The 20985-nt window shown below is 59.0% G+C and overlaps 5 protein-coding genes across 9 annotated transcripts in view; 4 read left to right on the forward strand and 1 right to left on the reverse strand.

The window, feature by feature from the left end:
* Positions 1 to 20985, reverse strand: part of lta4h (leukotriene A4 hydrolase) — an 85659-nt gene that overhangs the window by 876 nt on the left and 63798 nt on the right. The window lies entirely within an intron of this gene.
* phf21b (PHD finger protein 21B) lies at positions 781 to 8800 on the forward strand. Its single transcript, XM_052055098.1, has 14 exons — positions 781 to 1232; positions 3178 to 3222; positions 4710 to 4916; positions 5727 to 5819; positions 5909 to 6205; positions 6441 to 6554; positions 6643 to 6694; positions 6772 to 6848; positions 6925 to 6979; positions 7367 to 7389; positions 8095 to 8214; positions 8292 to 8343; positions 8416 to 8519; positions 8593 to 8800. Exons 1-14 carry the CDS (start codon positions 1179 to 1181, stop codon positions 8791 to 8793), a joined length of 1494 nt encoding a protein of 497 aa, XP_051911058.1. The 5' UTR covers positions 781 to 1178; the 3' UTR covers positions 8794 to 8800.
* Positions 11737 to 15298, forward strand: pthlha (parathyroid hormone-like hormone a). 2 transcript variants are annotated; one of them, XM_052055132.1, is made up of 4 exons: positions 11737 to 11854; positions 13724 to 13826; positions 14416 to 14812; positions 14908 to 15298. In XM_052055132.1, exons 1-3 carry the CDS (start codon positions 11770 to 11772, stop codon positions 14804 to 14806), a joined length of 579 nt encoding a protein of 192 aa, XP_051911092.1. In that variant the 5' UTR covers positions 11737 to 11769; the 3' UTR covers positions 14807 to 14812; positions 14908 to 15298. The 2 variants fall into 2 exon arrangements, with proteins under 2 accessions (XP_051911092.1, XP_051911093.1); XM_052055133.1 differs by lacking the exon at positions 11737 to 11854 and adding an exon at positions 12631 to 13652.
* On the forward strand, positions 15379 to 17354 carry c21h11orf98 (chromosome 21 C11orf98 homolog). The gene is made up of 4 exons (XM_052055138.1): positions 15379 to 15543; positions 15792 to 15916; positions 15986 to 16083; positions 16527 to 17354. Exons 1-4 carry the CDS (start codon positions 15505 to 15507, stop codon positions 16625 to 16627), a joined length of 363 nt encoding a protein of 120 aa, XP_051911098.1. The 5' UTR covers positions 15379 to 15504; the 3' UTR covers positions 16628 to 17354.
* Positions 17376 to 20773, forward strand: mansc1 (MANSC domain containing 1). 4 transcript variants are annotated; one of them, XM_052055111.1, is made up of 4 exons: positions 17376 to 17733; positions 18688 to 18911; positions 18995 to 19492; positions 19523 to 20773. In XM_052055111.1, the coding sequence occupies exons 2-4, from the start codon at positions 18698 to 18700 to the stop codon at positions 19990 to 19992; spliced, it is 1182 nt and encodes a 393-aa protein (XP_051911071.1). In that variant the 5' UTR covers positions 17376 to 17733; positions 18688 to 18697; the 3' UTR covers positions 19993 to 20773. The 4 variants fall into 4 exon arrangements, with proteins under 4 accessions (XP_051911071.1, XP_051911069.1, XP_051911072.1 ...); XM_052055112.1 differs by having other exon boundaries at positions 17378 to 17733; positions 18995 to 19138; positions 19205 to 20773; XM_052055109.1 differs by having other exon boundaries at positions 18995 to 20773.

Here is a 20985-nt window from a genome sequence, read left to right on the forward strand (position 1 = left end):
ATTGGCATCGAGGTGGTTGAGCTCCATTTTTGGCTGTTTTTGTTCTCAGACCAAGCAACGGCAAGAGCAAGATGAATCGATTCCGATGTCTCCAGCTTGGTGCCCTTCAACGATGGCAAGTGAGGTGAGAAGCCACCGATTCAAATCACATACTCAAGTTGCAAGTCATCTCTTTTATTATTTATAATTTTATCTGTGGTTGTATTGTCGTTGTTCCTGTTTGCGAAGTGTCCTTGAGTGTTTTGAAAGGCGCTTATAAATAACATGTATTATTATTACCAGGCACTAAGCGACATGCATAGTAAGAGAAAACGTTCTTATATTTTTGTTTGTGGACTTGGTTGAACTGAGAGTTTGTGTGTGAGACGGTTCACGCAATATTCATTGTTGAAAATGACTGGCCTGTGCTCTTGGGACTGTAGGAGTCCATTTCTGTCATTATTATGTTGGGGTGTGACATTTACAATAAATGTGGCTGAGCAGAGGGAGGTGTAGCCCGTTTTCACAAGTAACGATAAAGACACTCACATACTTGGAATGCACGTCCAAAATAAAGTTTAAATTTGAAACAAAGAGCAATCCAATGATTTGAACGAGTAAAATAAACAGTGTTTTGTGATTCACTGTGGTGTGCGTGTGTGTACTCGACGTAAAGTTTTATATTCCTGAAGAAAAAAAACCCAAGATGATGATGAAACGTACGAGTCAGCAAGCCTTCCGTTGCTCCTGCACCCAATGCGCATGCGCATTTCGCGGGTAGGGGCGGGGCCGCTCCGTGTGCTTCATCCGGGTACTTGGAGAGTCACCATTGACAGCCGAAGCACAACTTTTCCCCAGGCAAAGTGAAATCAAGCCGCGGACTCGGACACAATCTAGTCCCCGCTTTTCAACTTAAATTAGTAGGAGGAAGGCGCGGCGACCCCCCTAGGAGCAGTCCGGGTCACCCGGCCGAACCCCGGACGGTAGCCATCCGGCGCTCGACGCCTTTGCGGCGGCTTCCGAGCACTTTAGGGGACGGGCGGAAAGTCGGTGATGAGTCCCGGGCTGCAAAAGAACAAGCGACAACTTGCTCTCCGAGCCGACTAGTTCTTTGGCTTCTTATTGTCGCTGGAAAATTGGACCCAAAGTTGGCGTTGCTCGCGTCCAAAGTGAGAGTAAAGTGCTTTTGTGCACGGAACATGGAGGTACAAGGCCCGCAAGAGGCTCTCCAAGTGGAAATCCAATGTCATCAGGTAAGCAGTAGCGCCGCCGTCGCCGTGTTGGTGTTTTTCATTCTTGTCAAGGAGGGGAAAGGCAACGTCGCCATCGTCGGCCGTTCGCTCACTTGGGCCAACACTTCGTGCTGCTGTTCGGCCTCGTCCGGCGTTTGTTTACGGCCGACGAGCAAGAAGCAGCCCAGCTAATGCGGCGTTGTGCTCGGACGCGAGCTGAATATTTATGAGGGACAAGAAGCATCCATGGCCGCTTTGTTCCTCTCGCACTCAACAACTTGAGACACTTTTCTCGTAACTACTTGTGTGAGGATGCACAAACACAGCCCGGAGCTGAACCTCCCCAACGGGCCAGAGTTTAGGTGTGTTGGTTCTCTTGTGTGTGTGTGTGAGTGAGTGAGAGAGGGCGAGACAAACTTTATTTCTCCGCAAATGTTTTGGACCGGTGCTAGCGTCGCTCGGCTTGGCTGCTTAAGGCTCATAACATTCGCGTGGAGTCGCATCAAGTTTGCTGTGCTTTTCATGTTAGCTGCTGCTGTTTTGTGTGGCTTGTGTTCTCGAACTTGCTGACAATTATGAGCGTCCATTTTGAGCTCGCCGACGCGTTTGTTGAGTCCGGGCGGCGACCTAACTCACTAGCCGCTCGGCTAACTCCAACGCCGAGGACTTTTATAGTGCGAAGGTGACGTGAACGGCGGTCTCGCCACTGTGCGTTTTGACGTCTTTTTCGTCCCCCATTTTGTTGCGAGTTTGCACTTAGTCCGCTGGTATGATAGCTTCTTGGTCACGTGACGCCAGCGCCGCCTTTTGATTGGCTCACGGCGACGCTTTCACTTGGTTCACTCTTTTCACTCTTGATGGCGGCCCGACGGCGGGCCTCCTCGTTTCCCTTGTACTGCGGCGGGGCGACCGCCTTGTGTTTGCCGGCTGCCTGCGGGCGCCGGGGCGAGGGAGGGGGTGTCGGCGGCGGCCGGGTTCAGCACCGTGGCCAGTTCCCCGCCCGCAGCGCGCCGCCCGGCTGCCCCCTCCGCCCGCACCGCCCCTCCGGGGGGCGCCGAGCCAAGAACGACGCACACAAGTTGTGTGTTTTCGGGGCTCTTGTGGAGTAAGACTAGGGGAAAAAAGAGAGGGGCGATATGGTTTGACTCGAACTGCCCGGTCGAATCGATCCACTTTGGCTGTGGAATGTTGCTCCTCCGAGCACTCGTTCAAGTGGCGCTTTGGCTAAAAGGAGGAGACGTGCTCCCTCCCTCTCCCTCTTTCTGTGGGCCTCACTTTCGTCGTGGAAGCGTCCATTTTGTGACCGAAGGGGTGCTCGCCCCCTCCCCCCAACATGGAGAGCAAAAAGTCTGCAGAGTTTTGCACAAGAGCCGGGGGAGGGGGGGGCATTCATGGTGAACATTACCATTTTGATTGCTTTGAAGCTGTTTTGGGTGGCGAGGGGGTGGAGGACAGAGGAAGGGGGAGGGGTGGCAGCCGCAGAATGCCCACTCAGCACACATGTGCTTTCGGGGTTTTTGTTTTTGTTTGTTTTCCCTGCTTTGGCAACCAAGATGTCACTTTTGCTCGACACACTCGCTGTCTTAGAAAAGGCAATCACATTTCCTCTGAGAACTGGTGACCATCTTCATGTGATGTTTGCCCTTCTTCTTGCGCCCCCGTCACACTCCAGACATACGATAGGTTGTGTCCATGCCGCAAATGGATTACGACAGACGACCCGCCTGAACTCGAGAAGATCATATGCGGTGTCATTGAGCGCTCCGTTTTTGTCTTTCTGGAATTTGAATGTGAATTGACAAGCGCGGTTTGACTATTTATTTATTTTTTGCAAATTTGAAAGCGTCCCAGCATATCTCGAATGATTTCTGATATGGGCGCTTCTCAGGAAGTACGGGCCAACCAGATGCTCACACGCTGAGCGTCGGCATCACGATGCTCACGATTGCTTGTGTTTGTTTTGCAGAATCCGACGCTGTGCAAAGGCCTGAATGAACTCGCGAGCGGACAGGTAGGCGGCGGCCTCGCCCTTCTCATCTGTTCTGTCATCTTCATTTGGGGGGGGTGTTTCCACAAAAACCCAATTGGCATTTGGTGAATTTCTCTTGAGACTTTCAAAGCCGCCTTTCCCCATTCAAACGAATGCGGGTGCCGTGGATCCATCCCAGAAAACAAAACAAAGGAAACGTGTGGAATGTGGTCTTGGCCACCCGCCGGCGGTATAAGACGGGCCACACGCTCAGATCCTGTTCTCTGAGGAGAACCTTTGTGTTGCACCTGTTGATGAAATGGTGTGGCGGGGCAATAGAGATGCTCAGTCGAGTGCGCATCGTGCTAGCGCCGCGAGGAGGAAGCTGCGGCTCTTTTCGCCACGCGGCCTCGCTTTGCTGACCGTCAAGGTGTCAGCGTTCATCAATTGTCATTTGAATGGACAACTATGGTTTTGGGTAGTTTTGGGCCATGGTTGAACGTGCAGTCATGGCTCTGGGCGCAGCTCCTCTGCCCCCCGGGCCGCAGATCCTTGTCAACGCAAGGCCGTGATGGCTTCGCTTGAAGAAAACGGAATTGGCAAAGACTCGCTTTCTATGATGTCATCACCGCTCCGCCATTTCCATCATGTCATTGGCTGCGGTCTAGTGTGCGCGTGCAATTCCGCCCCCCCCCCCACACACACACACATGCACATCCGCTATGTGTGTGTGGCTGTGGATTGTGGTTGCATCTGTCAGCTTCTATTGTTTGTGGAAGTCCATCTGCCGGCCTCCGCTCCTCCCCCCCCTGCCCACTCCATTTTGTGGGGCCCCCTCCTAGAGAGAAAGTGCCCAAATGTTGACTTGGAATGAGGAAGAAGTGCGCCGGCCTCCTGACCGAATTGAAGTGCGGTGCGGTGGGGGGAGGCCTCTCCTCCCGATTGGCCCGCTTGCGACATGCAAGCGCTTCTCCCTTGGCTTGTTTGGACCACGCAGCGTTTTTCCTGTCGGAAACTTGTTTCCATGACAACACTCATATCAATCAAGCGGGGGGGGGGGGGGGTGACGGCCACGGACGCTTTTGTTCACACTTTGTTGCGTGGCCGTTTATCGGATGCACGGAGGCCCGTCGTGGTCATGACTCAATCGACCTTCCGCTCGATGAATAAAATGGCCGCGCCGGGATCCGGTTCACGGATTTGGATCATCGGCCGAAGCCGTCGACCGCCTGTCTTGACGCGATACCGTGGGACTTGATCAACACGATCGCGGGATGTGTGGTGGGTCACAGCCGAGAATCGAGCTCGCCCGCGACCCATCACGAGGAGAAGAAGCCCTTTCGGGCGAGGGAGGCCGCATAAGCCTGACGCATCTGACAAATCTTGATTCAGAGCCGACTCTCGGCAGTCGCGTCGAATCGTAAGATGGTTCGTTTCTGTCCGCGCACGCGCGTGTCCGTCATGCGGCCTTTTCGTGGCGTCCCGCCGCGGTCCCGCTTCAACAACTAACCGCTTGTGTCACTGCGTAGAAGCCGGCGGTGCGGAGTTGCCCGGTGGCGGCGAGCAAGCCCCCGTCCCTCATCAAGCCCCCCGGCCAGGCCGCGGTGCCGACGGCGCACCTCAACGGGCAGAAGATTCCCGCCGGTTCGGAGCCGCGGACGGGCTGCAGGGCGGCGCCGGGGGTCGGCGCTCACCCGCCGGCCGCCGGGACCACCCCGGACCTTCCTCCGACGCAGGTAACGGCAATTTGGGGAAGAGATGTGAACTTTGCACGGGCCGGCGCGGGGCAATTTTCAACAGGACATCGACGCACGGTAGCCGCCCGCTCCCGGGTCTACTTTTGTCATTTCGAACAAGATGGACGACATTCCCGCACGAAAGCGGCGGCGTCGCCCGGAAGTTTTTCCAGCTTTTCCGTCGAGCGAGCGCAAGATTGATGGAGCAAACGCATGAGAGAATGATTGAATGAGTGCTGAGGAGCACCGTTGCCATGGAAACTGCCAGTCCTGCTGGTTGGGGTGGGGCGAACAAAAACGTCTCGCGGTGAGTCCTCTTCACCTTTGGCGTCTGGTACGTGCGGTGAGGACTTTGGAGGGAAGAAGTGGCAACGGGGAGTGAGCGGAGGACGGACACCCCCTCACCCGCCCAACGCGCTTGACCTTGGAGTAAATCGGCACAATGAGGAAAATCAAACGTCTGCCTACTTGTAGAATTTCCCTCAGTGTGGTTGCCAAGGGAACTGGCCGAGCCCCCTCCCACCGCCGCCACTCTTTCCATCCCCCTCCCCCTTCGTGGCTCTGCAGTACAGCGTAGCAGAATGACAGAAGAAGAAAAGTGGGTGGGTGGTAAAAGTGAGCCGAGCGTCAGCCAATCACAGCGCAGCTTCTTTGTTGCAGGAAGTGAGGACGGGCAAAACGTACGCACTCGGTCCCGTGCCATAGCCTTGACTATTGTGCCGACACGCGCTCGATTGCGTGCGTGCGTTCTTGGTGACCTACACTTCCTGTTGATGATGATGATGAGGACTTTGAATGGCTGTCTGGCAGATGACGGGCTCGCCGGCCTCGGGTCTCCTCAAGGTGCCTCAAGTGGGCTCCCTGCACCGCCTGGCCGGTCACGCCGCCAGCGTCCTACCTCAGGTACTGGCGCCCGCTCGCCCGACGAGACTCGGAGCCACACCCGCTAACCCGCGGCCCCGCGGCCCCTCGGCTTTGTTCTGCCGTTTCAGGTCAGGCCAAAGTCGCTGATGCCCGACAGCCTTCCCCGCAGTCCGTGCCAGGAGCCCCCCCAGGCCCCGCAGCTCCGCGGCTCCTCGGCGCTCGCCGGCCCCACCCTGCCCACGCCCAACGGCACCCTCGCCCCCCGCCGGCAGCCTCGCGACGGCGCCGCGGCGGCCCCGGACTCGGGCGGCCCCGCCCGGCACGCCTCGGGCGGGGGCGGAGCCGGCGCCGGGGTGGCCTACGCCATCATCGCCGCCTCGCCCGCCCACGCCAACGGCGCGGCTGCCGTCGGCGAGGCCGTCAAGGTCAGACGCACGCACGCTGGCGCCCGTTGAATCACGTTGGCGTCGTAAGCCAATTGAAAGACCTGCGCCACTTTTCCAGACAATCGCACACGCACACGATATTGCCGCCTGACGTATTTTCCCCATCTGCCCGGCGACGGGTTTTTGCGAATGTTTGTAAAGTGGGAATGTTGACTTGAACGCAACACCGCGCCGCCTCCTGCGCGCACGCTGCTACGTGTGCACGTGTCACCAGGTGATCATCATCCAGCCGCAAGCGCCCCGCGACGGCGAGGGAGCGGCGCTCGGCCTCCCGTCGCAAGACGATCCCGCCGGCTCCCCTTCCCGCAGGATTGACGAGGACCCAGAGGTGGGCGCTCGCTCTTTCTTTTGACAGTGGGTGTTTGGCGTGGGGGGCGGGGGGGAATGGTAAATCACATTGTGGTCTTCTCCCGCAGAAAATTTCCTTCATGGTCGCGCTCGGTCTCGTGACCAACGAGCACCTGGAAGGTGACGGCGCACATCCGTCGCCCCCGCCGGCGTCTTTGCGCGCGCGCGCCTTGACGTGGCGCTTTGTGTTTTGGTAGAACTCCGGCTGAGGAGGCAGGAGAGGAAAAGGCGCAGCACGGCGAATCCCGCCTACAGCGGCCTCTTGGAAGCCGAGGTCCTTTTCTTCTTCCGCGGCGTTTGGGTGACGGCGACGTCACGGCGACTCAAGTCTCACTTTGGTCTGTCCGCAGCGCAAACGTCTGCCGTCGCATTACCTGACGGCTCCGCTCTTGGCGTCGGCGCCAGGTAACGCTCTCGCCGCGCTAAGCTAACGCCTCACTCGCATGTCCGGTGGCAATGATGGTCGCCGTAAGCGGAGAACGCGGCGTGCCGCCGTAGGAAGGAGGCGAATCTGCAGAATTGGCCACGCCCTCCCGATGACGATTGCTCAAATTGGCGGCCCGGAGGACCACTTGCGCAAACGGTCTCCATTGCTTTCCTTTTTTGTCCGCTTCAAATTGGCGCTCTTCAGCTTCGACCTCCAAATATGGCGGCCGTCGACGTGCGTCTTGAGCTTTGCGCGCAGCTAACGCTAATGGCTGCCCGGCCACGGCTTTGAACACGCGCGTGCTGCCCGTTAACCTGCGCCTGCGCGCCCTGCCTAACGTGTGCTCTGCTTCATCCACATGCGAGACTCGGAGGATTTCTGCTGGAAGGTAGGTCACGTCACGCCACGTCACGTCACGTGACGGCGCTTCTTTCTCTCGTGACGCTTGCCCGCCGCTATGCGCTTCCTGCTTGTACGGACTTCCAGAGAGTCGTGATCTCGAAAAGCCCGCCTGAATTGAAGCAATGGTCATTGACGACAAATCGTCGACCGATTTGGCTCACGTCCCCGCAGGAAGCGCATCTCGTTTTTGTGGAAGATGCTCATGTTGTGGAAAGGTGTGATTGAAACATGTTTGCTGGCAGGAGGGGTTAAAAAAAAAAGCCCAACTTGTTTCGAATCCTGTTACTCTCGTTTGCTTTTTCTCCAAGCAAAGGCAGAGAAACTCCATTCCAAGTTGGATTTGGGCAGGGGGTGGGCCCATTGATCGATTTGTTTTCAAGGCGTAGTTCGAGGAAGCCTTGTGTTGACGTTTGACACAAACGCACTCGACGGCGAGCATGCGTGTGACGTCACTGTGACCCGCCCACGGAAGCGGAACTGGCGCGCGGATTTCAAATCACAAATGATGCGGCGGCGCCCTCTGCTGGCTTCTTGTGGTCAACAGCCAGCGGCAGGAAATGTTTGCATTGCGATTCGGAACCGAGATAATCCAAAACGAAACAACCCCCCCGCCGCGCCGAATGCACTTTGGCGGGCCGGATTGGCCCCCTCCCCGCGCTCCGGCACCTGAGTTTGTTTGTGGTGGGCGCAGGATGAGGCGGAGCGGGACGGCCTGTCGCGGCCCTGCGAGGACTGCCCTCGAGCCTTCGGCCCGGACTGCCTCCAGCCGCCGGGCGCGGGACCCCGCCGCTGCCCCAAGTGCCACAAGAAGGTTGGCTCGCCCTTGCTTTGAGATGCCGCGGGACAGGAAGGTGGGGCTTTCTGACGCGCGTTGTCTTGCCCGCGCAGGTCCTGAACGCGGAGAGCGCGCCGTGGCCTCGCGACGTCGCGCACAAGACGGGTGAGTTCCGGGCCGACCCCCGGCGCCGCCTCCGCTCGTCGCTCGCTGGTTGAGCGCTCGTTGTCACCGCAGCGCGTCGGGAGGAGAAGCGGCGTCTGCTGCGGCGCCACGGCCAGCTGAAGGAGGAGTGCGCTCACCTGGAGGAGGAAGACCAGCAGCTCAACCAGACGCTGCAAGTAAGTCACCGTCGTCACCGCCGTGCGCCGAGCTGCGGCGAGACGCCCACGCGCCGTCCGTGCTTCCCTCCAGCGCTGCCTGGATCAACGGGATCGTCTGGCGGCGCGGCAGCGGGGCGCGCTGGCGGCGCTGGAGCGGCTCAAGGCGCTCATCCGGCTCATCCGGGTGACCCAGACCGAGCCCGCCTCCCCGGCGCCGCCGTCGCCGTCCTGGATGAAAAGCGGGCCCTCGGTCTCTCCCTTCTGGACCTCGCCAGACAACGACTCGCCTTAACCCAACAGAAGACTGAGTTGTTGCCAAGACCTCCAGTGCCGACCAAATGAGTTTTTCTCTCTTGTTGGTGGGCCTTAAGCTTGTTGCGGATGCCGCGGCGGCAATGGCGGCGCCGGCCGTTTTTTTTTTTTCCTTTTTGCCAAAATGATTCAGGAAGTATTTGAAGAAGACGCGAGTGTTGGCGAGCCAAGTGGAGCAAGGCGTTTTTGCCGTTTGTACGTCAGGCCGTCCGATCAAAGGCGCGGCAAAGCCGCCCTCCCCCAACGCGCGTTCTGCTCCGGAAGAAACTGTGCCGCCGCCAAACGGCTTCCTGCTATTTTACTCGAGCACACCTTTGAACAAAGAACTCTTGGCGTCCAAAAGCTTTTTTCTAACCTTTTATGGAGCAGCAAAAACAATCGTTTGTATGGCGGGATGCCGCCGCGGGGACGAGACACTAGCCAGTAGACGAAGACTTTTGTCTTCAATATGCCAATGTAGTCGCTCACTTTTTCTACGGACTTTTTATGAAAACGAGAGCCAAAAAGAAAAAAAAATCTGAATAAACATTTCAACTACAAGACCCGCTACTGCTGTATCTCGTCAAACGCATTGTGGACAACTCGCAACTTGTGTGTGTGTATTTGTGCGAGTGCAATTTTGTGCGCCTCGTCGTCCCGTTGTGCTTTCAGGAGTAGCTGCGTGCCCTTCATGTTTCCAAGCCAGGCAAGGTTCCGACATTGTGCACTCGGGGAAGGTGGCTTGCGCCGCTCACCCCGCGGCTCTCGGCGCCCTGCGCGGGACGGACGTGGGAGCGGGCGGCGGCCCACGGAAAGCGGCGACGCCCAACAGCCCGCCGTCGACGGCGCTCAGGTGATTTGTTGTTGACTCGGCTGTCTCACTTAGGAAATCCCCTTCTGCCCCCTCCACAGGACGCGGCCGTGACGATCGGGAAGAGCCGCTCGGGCCTCCGCCGGACGGATGGGAATCTTGAGTGAAGGTTCCGGCACGTCCACGCCCCGATGTCCCCCGCGCCCCCTCGCGCATGCTGCGGAAAAGCATCCGACACGGGGGAAGGAGCGGCAGCTCCTCCTCACCTGGGCCGCGGCAACATTAGACCGCAAGGATGGAAGGAAGCCAGCGCCGGAGGTCTTTCCTCACCTTCGCGCCCGAACTCCCGCACGCACGCACGCTCGTGCGGCTGCGCCCACCCAGCGCACCTTTGAAGGGGCCGGCCAGGTGGCCGGCCGCCCGCTCTAAAAATAAGCCTGACCGCTAACGCAAATAAACGCCGGGCTTCCCCGCGCACATGCGACATCTGGACCAGATGGCCGACGCGTCCGTGCGCCCAGCGCAAGATGGCCGCCTCGCTCGGTGACCGGCCCGTCGTCGCCGCCGCCGACCCGATGCCCGACGGGGGAAGACGGCAACCGGCCTGCGATTGGACGGAAATGAACAGGTAAGCTTTCTTCATCTTATTTCTGACACCAAATCTTCCCTGGAACACTGGACTTGTGGGGGTTTTTGTTTTTATGCGCGAGAAATTCAAATCATCCATGATCCAAACTGCTGAACTGAAGAGCCAAAATTGGACTTTGCTTGGGCGCGGTCTTAGCGGGTCGGGTTTTGAAAAGGCCACCTCGGCGGGGAGGCAGCGGATGGGAAGGCAAATGATTTGCGGGGGCGAGGGAGGCGCCGTCACCTTCCCCTTCCTTCAAGCGACCAAGCGGGCGGGCCGGCGGCGAAGTGCTAACGTCGCGAGCTGACGAAGATGCGGAGCGAAGCTTCCTTAGCGGGAGTCACGTGACCTTTGCGGACATTAGCGCCGCTCATTAGCCGTGCGAGGCGTGCTGGGAAGTGCAAATGAGTCATCGTCTTTTTGGGGACAACTCGGCACGTCACGACACGCAACGCGGCGTGAGCTGCTCGCTGGGAAAACCGGAATCCGTTGAAATTGGCGTTTTTCAAAAAAAAAACCAAACCAGTGGAGACGAAAAGCTTTGTTGAAGCGGCTCAGGGCGTTTCTATTCCGAAGCGTTTTGGCCGAAAAGCGCTCGGGCAACCGAGGGCCTGCGGTAGGCCGGCCGTTTTGAGTGCCGCCGCCGCTTGGGGCAGGTGGCTCATCTTTGCGGCAGATGTGCCGGAGGGCAAAAGGGAAAAGCTTTTGCCTTTGGGGAATGCGGGAATGCTGGAAAAGGACATAGTTGGCAATCACGGGGCGAGGAGAAGGAAGGTGGCGCGCTTTTGTTTAGACTGACTTTGAAGAGGCGGGAAGGCTCGCTGGCATTGGGCCGCCGGCTCTCGCATTCTTTTGCCGAGCGACGGAAGGGGGCTCCCGCTCCTCCCGCTCCTCCCGCTCGGTGATCCCGCTGATCTTTACGCCAACAGGCCGCCGCCGCCGCCTGTGATTTGCTGCCAAGGTCCGGCCGGTGAACTCCCCTTGCGCTCACGCCGGTGGAATGTTTTCACCTTTTCGGTCTTCTCCATCAGCGCGGGGCGGAAAAGCGAAGCGGCAGAAGCGCCCCGCCAAAAGCAAACAAAGCCCAAAGGTGGGAAGGAGGCGACCCCACGGCGGCGGAGATGCGTGCCGCTGGGCTGCTGACGCGCTCGCTAGCTTGGCCGCCCGCGCGGGCGCTTCCTGGGTGGCCTCGTAAACAACAACACCTGAGCTTCCTTCTCCAAATAAAGAAGGAGACCGCCGAAGAAGACGCAACATTCTTCTTCTCTTGTGCATCCCCGACACGTGCTTCCGCTGCCATTCAGCCTTTGTTTCCCCAGGTGCGCTCGGAGTCATGGCTCACCCCCCGCCCCCACCCTGCCAAATTTGACGGCGAGAGATGACGGTCGACTCGGAGCGCGGGACCCTGCCGGGGCCGAGCCCGCACCTTGAATGGAACCGGGCCCGGACGACGCCATCTCCAAAACGGTAAGGGACGATCTCGCGGCCGCGTCGTAAGAGCGGCGGCTGACTTTGTTGTCTTGTGGCGTCCACAGCGGATGCTTGGGCGCCACCTTTTGGACGCCGGCCACGACGAAGCGCCTCGACGCAGCGGCTCCGCAAATGCGACGGGATGCCGCCGAGGTAAGCGGGGTGGGCGAGACGGGTGGCTTGCGTTCTCGGTCGGCCTGCGGGATGCCAATCTGAATTGGGGGGGTGGGGGGGCGTCTTGGCCATTTGCGATCAGAAGAATTTCCCACGCGGCCCCTTCGCAGGAAGCCCGAGGCGCGGCCGGCGCTCGCTCCCTCGCAAGTATGCGCCGGCGCTCATGAAGACGTTCTGTCTGGCATTCACGAGCGTAGAAAAACACACGGTCGCACCCTCAGAAACAGTCGCACGCACACACTCGGGCTCCGAGCGCCAAGATGCTCTGCGGCCTTGAGAAGTTTCCGCTGTTCTGGAAGCCGTTAGCGAGGCGGCGGCGGCGGCGCGGCGCGCGTCCTTTGAGCGTCGCCCGGGCCGACCGCAAGGCTTCACTTGTTAGCATGTTCGCGTACCGCAAGGCTTAGCTTATGAGCTCGTCACATTCTCGTGATCCGCCGGCACGCCCGTCTCGCCCGTCGTGCGTCGCGACCTCTTTGATTTGACGGGACGGGACGTTCCCGCGTCAAATCTGCGGGCGGAGACAAAAGTGACGCGCCGGCGTGTCGGCCATTCGCGCAAATCTCTCGTCAGTCGCGCGTCGCTCAGGCGACCCGAGTTTGGGGATCCTCGCAAGGGGTGCGACCTTGCGTTCCCCGTCGCGACGTTACGGCGCCGTGTCGTCGGGCTTCGTTCGCTCCGCTCGATTGCCGGAAGTTGGCGGCGGCATCCGAACCGGACCGCGACGCCTGGTCTTGCTTCCGCCTGCACGCTGCAAGCCGGATTCCGGTCCCGATCCGGGTCCCGCTTGTGTTTGTTTCTGCATAGGTGTCGCGTTCCTCTACCGCAGCGCTGCGACAACGCTGACTCGGCGGGAGGACGTCGCCACCTCAGTGGTGAGTGTGTGCGCGCGCGCGCTGATGAAGCCGCGAGAAGTCTTGTTTTTCCACGCCGCTAAAAATAGACGATTCGGAGAGCAGACGCGTCGGATTAAGTGTCTGCGCTCGTTTCCACGACGACGCAAACAAGAAGTCCGCAGACTGCCAAAGAGAAAGTTCACGTCTGCCAATCAGAAAGCGGGAGGGGAGGACGAAGGAGCGCTCCATCCGCGTCTTCGTCAGGACTCATCGAGATGACGTTGCATCACGCCCGCCGCCGATTGCCATTTGCTCGTTAGCCAACGTTAACGTCAGATGGCCGTCGTCCCGTCATCGGCCGCGTCCGTTCGCGTTATCCTCTGGAGCGGCGCCGGGAGCGGTTTTTTTTTTTCTTCCTCCCGCCGTCCCGTCAAACCGGCCGAGACCACCGCCGAGGTGATGATGTCACGCGCGGCCCACTGCTCAACCCCGTGCGGGCCTTTTGGCCTCTATGGGTGAGTGTGCAAACGTACGCTCGTGGAAGTGTGCGCGCGTTCAGTGGGGCGGGGGCGGGGGCGGCGGGTGACTTTTGCAAGTGAGGCAAATGATGACTTTTCAGCACCTGGAATGCGGACGCGTCCGTCCGTCGGCGAGGAAACCTCGTCAAGGCGCCCCCTCCCTCGCTGCCCGCCCTCCGGCGGCAAGGCTCCGCCCCTCGTGGAACGCCCGCCCGCCCGGCCTCCCTCACCGCGCTCCCGTAGCCGCTCGCGGCATTCTCGCATCCGCGCAACATCTGGAAAGAGGCGCGCGCAAACACGCCGGCAACCCCCCAAAAAAGGACCAGGAGAAGAACGACCTCCTCTTCCTCGGATCTGCTGCCGGAGTTTCCTTCTTGGAATTATTTTTTTTTTTTTCTAATTGTGACAAAAGTCCACGGAGGGAATGTGAGTTTCCTGCCGCTCCAGCGCCGCGCGTGTCCGCCAGCCCGTTGAAGCCGCTCATCTCTCGTTCGCAGAAGCGCCCGGCCGCAAGATGTCCGGCGTTGCCACCCTCTTCCTGGCCGCCTTCCTGCTCTGCTCGCCCGACGCCAACCGGGCCCGACCCGCCGACGCCCGAACGTAAGTTGAGCTCCTGTCTTGACGCCGCTTCCCCGTGAGTCACGCGTGCTGTTCCTTGCAGCGACCATGCGGAAAATTTTACAAGGGGGGGGGGAAATCTCTCTATCTGGGCATTTTGTTTGCAAAAGTCCCCTCTATGGGCCGAAGGCCTCGTCAACAAAGAAAGAAGCAGTCTGACGTCCTCGAAAGTGCGCATTTTCTCCCCCCGCCCCTCCGTTGTCTCCAAAGTCAGCGCCCGCCCCAAACAAACGACAGTCAAGCCTGTGAAAAGGGACGCTTGACCTGCGGTCCAAAAGCCAACGGCGCCGCTTCCTTCTTTTGCCGCTCGCCTGCCGGCCGGCTCGGGGTTCCCGGGCTCTGCCCGCCCGGGCCTCGGCTGTTTGTTTAGGAGCCCGGCGGCCCGAGCCTGTCGAGAAACTCGATCCGGGCCGGCCGGCGTCAAAGATAACAGCGCTAAGAAGGAGACCGGCGCCGCCTGGGCCCATCTGCTCGGAATCAAAGCGGAGCGGGCGCCGCCGTCGGGCCCTTTTTCTTTCCTTCCTCCCCCGGCGAACAAACGCCAGCGCCGTTGTCTTTTGCCTTTGCTCAGGCGGCGCTCGGTGACGCACGCGCAGCTGATGCACGACAAAGGCCGCACGCTGCAGGACTTGAAGCGCCGCACGTGGCTGCAGGAGCTCCTGGACGAGGTGCACACGGCCGAGATCCGCCAGCTGCCGCCGCCGCCGCCGCCGCCGGCGCTCTCCAAAGCCCCCCCGGCGCCGGGCAAGGGCCTGCCGTCGGACCGGTGGGCCGAGGAGCGCCGGGCCGCCAACCTGCCGCAGGAAACCCACGAGAGCTCCAAGGAGGCCAAGCGGCGCAAGAAAGGACGCCCCGGCAAGAGGAAGGACGCCGACAAGAGGAAGAGGAGGGCTCGGTCCCCGTCCCCGCCGCCGCCCGCTCCCGGCTGGCCTCCGGCGCCAAGGCGTGGGAAGCTCCTCTGAGCACAGGTCCGTACCGCACGCACGCACCATCCTATCACTATTCGCTTCTGGACCAGATGGGGAAAGGCCCGATGTTGATTGACTTTTCTTTTTGTGTGCAGACGCCTGCGTGGAGTGGAGCGGACGCCTAAACAGTCGTCTGGCTGTTTGGAAAGAGAAGAGAAAGACAACTATTTATTGTGTGTCGTCTAGGAAGTGACCCGACGATGAAAGATTTTCTTTTCATCTCAACATCTGTGTTATAATTTATTTGCTTTGAATGTCGTATTTATTGGGGCGGTCTTGTTGTTTTTTGCCCTCCCATCATGCACTTTACACCGACAAACGAGTCGACTCGGAGTTGATCTTCTGTCCACGACGCCCCCTGGCGGTTGCTTTTTGCCACTTGCACTGACATGAAAACGTCACAAGTTCATCCGAATGCAAAGACTTTGATCGGATTGTCATCCCTCGACGGTTACAGAACGAATCAAAATAAAATATTCACCGTGAGTCGTTGCTCTTTTCAACCAAAGCATTTCGCTCGAGGTCGCTCGAGGCCTCGAGGTCGCCCTTCGCCGCCTCCGCCTCTCGCTTTTCTTTGGCGCTTGTAATGCCGCGCGTGGCCCCAGGGTGGCACTAGCGGCTTTCTGCCCTTCCTCCGACCGACGCGTCAAAGAAGAAAAGGCGGAAGCAGAAGCAACCAGCGGCCGGTCAGCATGTCGCCACCCGGAGGGAAGATCAACAGACCCAAAACGGTAGGAAACCTCCGCCAGAAGCACGCCGGGGGCTCGACCTTCCCCTTGACAAACTTGCGGGCGTCTCCTCAACGCGCAACGAACCCATCACAGCTGTCGCCGAAGCTCGAAGGGGAAGAGCTGAAACGAGCGCTACGTTTGACCGAGAAAGTCTCGCCAATCGGAGTGACGAGCTGCAATTTGTTGCTTCGGATTCGGGATGAAGGTGACGTTTTATTCCTCTGAGCCGGCCTACTTTTTTGCGGCAGGAGTTGGGCAAGAAGCTGTTCAAGCGACGCCGTGTTCTGGGACGGCAGAAGAAGAAGCGAAATCAGATCGTGGGCGCCGTGGTGGACCGAGGCCTGATCACCATCCATCACCTCCGGAAGAGGAGGTCAGTTGCTCACCGTCCAAGCGTGGCCGTGACACGTGCAACAATGAGAACGTTTGCTCCTCGCTGCAGAACGAGTCCCAGGGCCAACATCACATTGTCGGGCAAAAAGAAGCGAAAGCTCATCAAGCAACTGCAACACCTCCAAAAGGACCGAGCCTCAATGGAAGGTAAGACTTTGTTTTTAATTATCAGGGTATTGTGGGGAGGTTGTCGAGGGGAAAAAAAAACCTCACCTCATTGTGTCAAAGCTCACAATATCGTGAAAAAATGTATTTTTGTTTTCTTTTGTGCATCCTAACAGTAATGACAAAGAAACAGGCTTGGTCGCTCATTTAGTTGTCATATGTTCCTCTTGGCGTAGCGGCTCAATGTAGCTTGCAAAGTGCCGTTTGACCGAAACGGGCCAAAAGTCACGCTTTTTTCACGCCTGCTCGGGAGTGCCGTAATTTAGGCAGTAATTAAAAAAAAAGTCTTATTGTCAAAAAGCCAGTGGGGGGGGAAACATTGATGCAATTTGGAGGGGCTCCAAAGTGTAGTCATGGTTTCACTTTCAAGACTTAAGACAAATTTGTAACGTGTGTGTGTGTGTGTGTGTGTGTGTGGTGGCCAGTCGAAGCTGCAGCTCCTCCACCAAAAAAGAAGGTGCGCAAGAAAAAAATGAGCACGGTGGTCATGGCCTCTACGGACGTCAACATGGACAATGGAGAATAACCCCCAAGATGGCCGTTTGTATTCCGTTCTGTCACCTTTGTCCAAATGCCAACGTTCAAATGAGAATCTTCTTCCTTTTGTCAGCAAAATAGGACCCACGCCCAAAATAGTTGGACCTTTGGACGCGCCAACGAAAAAGTGCATGCGTGTCTTCTGTACTGTGCCACATGGTGTTTCCCCCCCCAAAAAAAACATTGCGTGCATTAAATGAATTTTTATATTCCGATATATAATTTGCATGCAGCTCTTTATTCTGCAATGTGTTCATTTTCCACAGCGCTGAAAAGAGCCGCGGGGGCCGCCGGAGCTTTTCCCAGCTGACTTTGGGCCAAAGGGGGCTTCACATCCTGTCCGGTCGGTCGCGGGGCGCAAGGAGAGACGCACGGCCGTTCACATCCGCGGCGTCGCAGAGCGGGAGCCCGTCCCTCGCTCGGCGCGCACACCGCGCCATGGGCGACGCCGTTGTTTTTGCACTCGGGAGTCATTTCGTCCCATGCAAGTTTCGACGAGGGGGGGCATTGTTTTACTTGCACCTCGAAGTCAAAGAGAGGGGAGTGATGAACGTGCTGGGGAGGAGGGGGGGGGTAATCATTTAAACAACCAAAGAGATGAGAATACGCACATATGTACGGTAGAGGTGCGTTTCAAACAAAAACGATCCTCATCGAAAGAGCTGAAAAAAGAAAAAAGAACGCCTGAAACAAGAGCTCAGAAATCGGAATCAAAACGGGCACAAAAAATAACCAAAATACAAATAAGCTCCCAAATGATGACTCCAATCAGAATGCGTCCAAAAATAAGGCTTCCTTCCATTTTTAGAAATGACGTTTCGGAATAGACGAAGCCAAATGGAATCCAAAAGACGGACTCGAGTGGTGGAAAAGAAGAGGGGGCGTGTGGCAGCCAGCCCCCCCCCCCCCCTGCTCCGCGCGGGTCCCTTCCCCCCTCCCGGAGGACAAAGCCAAAAATGGGTCATCTGCTCGGAACCAGCGAGCTTCCTCGCGCCGGCGCTCGCAACTGTCGGCTGGGCTCCTTCATCCGCGGCGGACGGAGGACGACGGACGACGCGGCCGCGCGACTGAACCCGACCGCTCGACGAACGGCAGGTGAGGACGCACCCGTCGGAGCCGGACGGTACCGCGAGCGCGGATCTCGAGCGCTCGAACCCGCGGACGGGGGCGGCGTGACGTCACGCGCGGATGCCAAGCGATGACGCGAAGAAGAACGAAAGCTCGTCGACGTCGGCGGCCGGCAGACAAAGACCCCGATGCGGACCGACGCCGCGGAGTCGCTCGGGCCATCTCGCCGCGTTAGCGTGAGGACGCCTCGGCTCGATGGAGGATGCGTGACTCCGCCCGGATCGATGCCCCGGATTCTTCGCTGTTCGGCCGTCGTTCGGCTCCGGCCAAGGTGCGCTCGGGCGGCCTGACGTCAGCGCGCAGCCAAAGTCCCCGCGGGTGCACTTTGGACGCCGGAGGTTCTGCTCTGCTCAAGAAGACGAAGAAGAAGAAAAGGAAGGAGTCGCGGTGACGGCGCCGCCACGCAGGTCTTGACTCGCTTCTCTCGTCTTCGGTTTTCACGGCTTCGATTTGTCGAAAGGATTTCGCGTTGTCGGTCGCTTCGCTCGCGTTAAGCGTCCCTTCGCGAGCCGACCGAGTTTTGGGCCTGGGCCTGCCCCGCTGGGGGGCGGGGGAGGGGGGGGGGTGTCGCTCGTCTCCCTCGCGGGTCACAAGTTGGCCGCGGAGTTCCCGTCGACAACTTGCGCGGTGGGGGCCAGGTGAGCCCGCTTTGGTGGGACGAAGGCCGAAAAGATGGCCGCGTACGTGACGTCACGCTTCCAAAAGGAACGCTTCTTTCCCTCCGCCCCTCCCCCCCCTTCACTTGCTGACCGCTCACTCGTTTGTCTAGAAACTGTTATTGTCCCCTACCCCCCCCCCCCCCTCCCTGAATTTTTCCAGATGGGACCGGCGACCAGCCCAGGACGCACTGCGCCGGCGGTAGAACGTCATGAATCCACTTGGCGTGACGACGCTCAACTCGATGCCGTTTGTCCCGTGCAGAGTTCCCGCCATGACCCGTCCGCTCGCCCCGGTGGCCCTCGCCCTGGCGCTAACGCTGGCTCACGTGCGCTCCCAACCCGAGCGCTGCTTCTCGCGGCAGCACCAGAACGCCGCCGTCAACGCCAGGGCGGCGCTCGCCGCCGCCGGCGTGGCCGCGGCCTCCCGATCCGTGCCCGCCGAGCAGGACTGCGTGCTGGCCTGCTGCTCCCGGCAGGTGACGCCGGGTGAGCTCCCCTTCGTCCGCCCGTCGTCCGCCCGTCGTCCTGACCTCGCCGCCATGTCATGGCGGTCTTTGTCTTTCGCGCAGGCGCCAAGTGCAACGTGGCCGTGTTCAACGGGAACAAGCGCAACGCCGGCGAGGACAACTGCTTCCTGTACCACTGTCCCAACGAGCGCGACTGTCCGCTGACCAAGGCCCCGCCCGGCACGCGCACCTATGACATCTTCAAAGGTAAGCGCTTGCGCTTCCCGTCTGCTCGGGCCTCGCACCTCGCGCCTGTTGTGGTTTCCCGCGCAGGTGCGGTCCATCCGAGCACCGCCCGCCCCGTTGCTACGACGACCGTCGGCGGCCATTCGACCGCGGCGGGACCGTCCGGCCGCACGCCCGTTCCGCCCGCTGCGACGCCGCCGGCCACCGAGCGAGCGGACGAGATGCCGAAAAAGCAAAGCAAGACAAAAAGCCCCAAAGAGTCTTTCAAAAGTGAGGAGGCGGGGCCGACGACTGCTGACAAACTGCCCGAGAGCACCGCGCCTCCGAGCACCGCTCCCGCCGTTGGGACTCCGCCTCCTACGACCACGACCCCACCTACAACTTCAACTTCAACTACAACTTCAACTACAACTACAACCGCCGTGACCACGACTCCGCCCGCCGCGACATCAAGCCCACCCCCGCCGCCCACACCCACGAGGACCACGCCGCCGCCTCCGAGCACCGCGACTCCACCGAGCGCGAGCGCCACGCCTCCTCCTCCGCGGACTGCCATTCCTCCGACCGCAATGGCGAGCGCCAGCCCTCCCGTGACGGCGACAACTCCGCCTTCTTCGTGTATGACCGCGACTACTCCGTTGACATTTGGCAGCGGGCGGAGCCAGACATCCGAGGTGCCAGCGGGTGGCCGAAACCCCGGGGGGCCGCTTTCGGCGGGGCCGGGGGCACTGAAGAGCGGCGCGGTGGCGCTCCTGGTGGCGGCGGTGGCGGCGCTGACACTGGCGCTGGCGCTAGGCGGGCGCAAGGCCATGGAGTCCTTCGACAGGCGCCATTACACGCGCCTGGAGCTCAACGACCTCCACTACGACCTGTGAAAGCGGCGTCGCCGCGTCCCGGCGGGCCGTCTCCGCCGGCAAAATGGCCGCGTGACGCAAAAGACGTCACGTTGTCTCGGGGGCGCCCGCTGCGTTTGTCTTCGGAGACCAACGGGGACAGCCCAACTCAGGGAGACGCCGGTGCGCAACCCGCACGACTCGACTTCTTCACGCTGGCACGTCATTTCCGCCACTCACGATGGTCGCCGTCGTGGGTTCGATTTGGAATCGATTTACAATCATTGTTCAATATGCATTCCTTGATTGAATATGTCAATGGATCCATGGATTGGGATCCTGGTTCCGTTCCCGCTTGGGCGCGGAACATCCGTCGGAAAAGCTTGATGGTTGTTTTCCAAAGTCTGATTTCGTGTCGAGACACTGAAATCCGGACCGGCTGGGTCACTCGGGCCAATTCAACGATGGACGATCCAAATACTTATCAAGTCATTTGATCAGAGATTAGTTCGTCGCACCTTTCCATCACCTGCATGTCTTTTTTTAATCACTAAATAGCGCACGCGTGCTTTGAATGTAACACACGTTTGAAGATTGAACGCTGAGATTCTTTCTTTGGGACGAAGGATTTTTTTTCTGGAGCTTTTCGAAGCAGTTGTTTAGATGCTGCGGCGCCCCTTTTGGCCACACGGCGGCGACAGCAGCAGGTCCAATCACCCGTCACCCCCCCCCCCCCAAACTTTTTTGCTCACATTTTTCAACCCAAAGCTGATGTTGACACTTTTTGATTAAAACTTCTTCTTGTACGCATTACAAATAAGAACTTTGTATCTTTCTCATTTGGACGTCAAAAGCTGACGTGATTTGATTTTGAAGTTGTGTCATGGTGAATGTTTTTGCTTCTGTATTTTATATCTCTGGGTTGCTACGAAGAAAAAAGGGTGCATCTAATTTGATTTTACGTTAAAATGTCGAGATGAACTTGGCTCACCTGTGTGTGCGTGATTTGATTGAATTAGTAGGACTTTCCCTCGC

The sequence above is a fragment of the Hippocampus zosterae genome, chromosome 21, assembly GCF_025434085.1.
Source record: "Hippocampus zosterae strain Florida chromosome 21, ASM2543408v3, whole genome shotgun sequence".
Taxonomy (NCBI): Eukaryota; Metazoa; Chordata; class Actinopteri; order Syngnathiformes; family Syngnathidae; genus Hippocampus; species Hippocampus zosterae.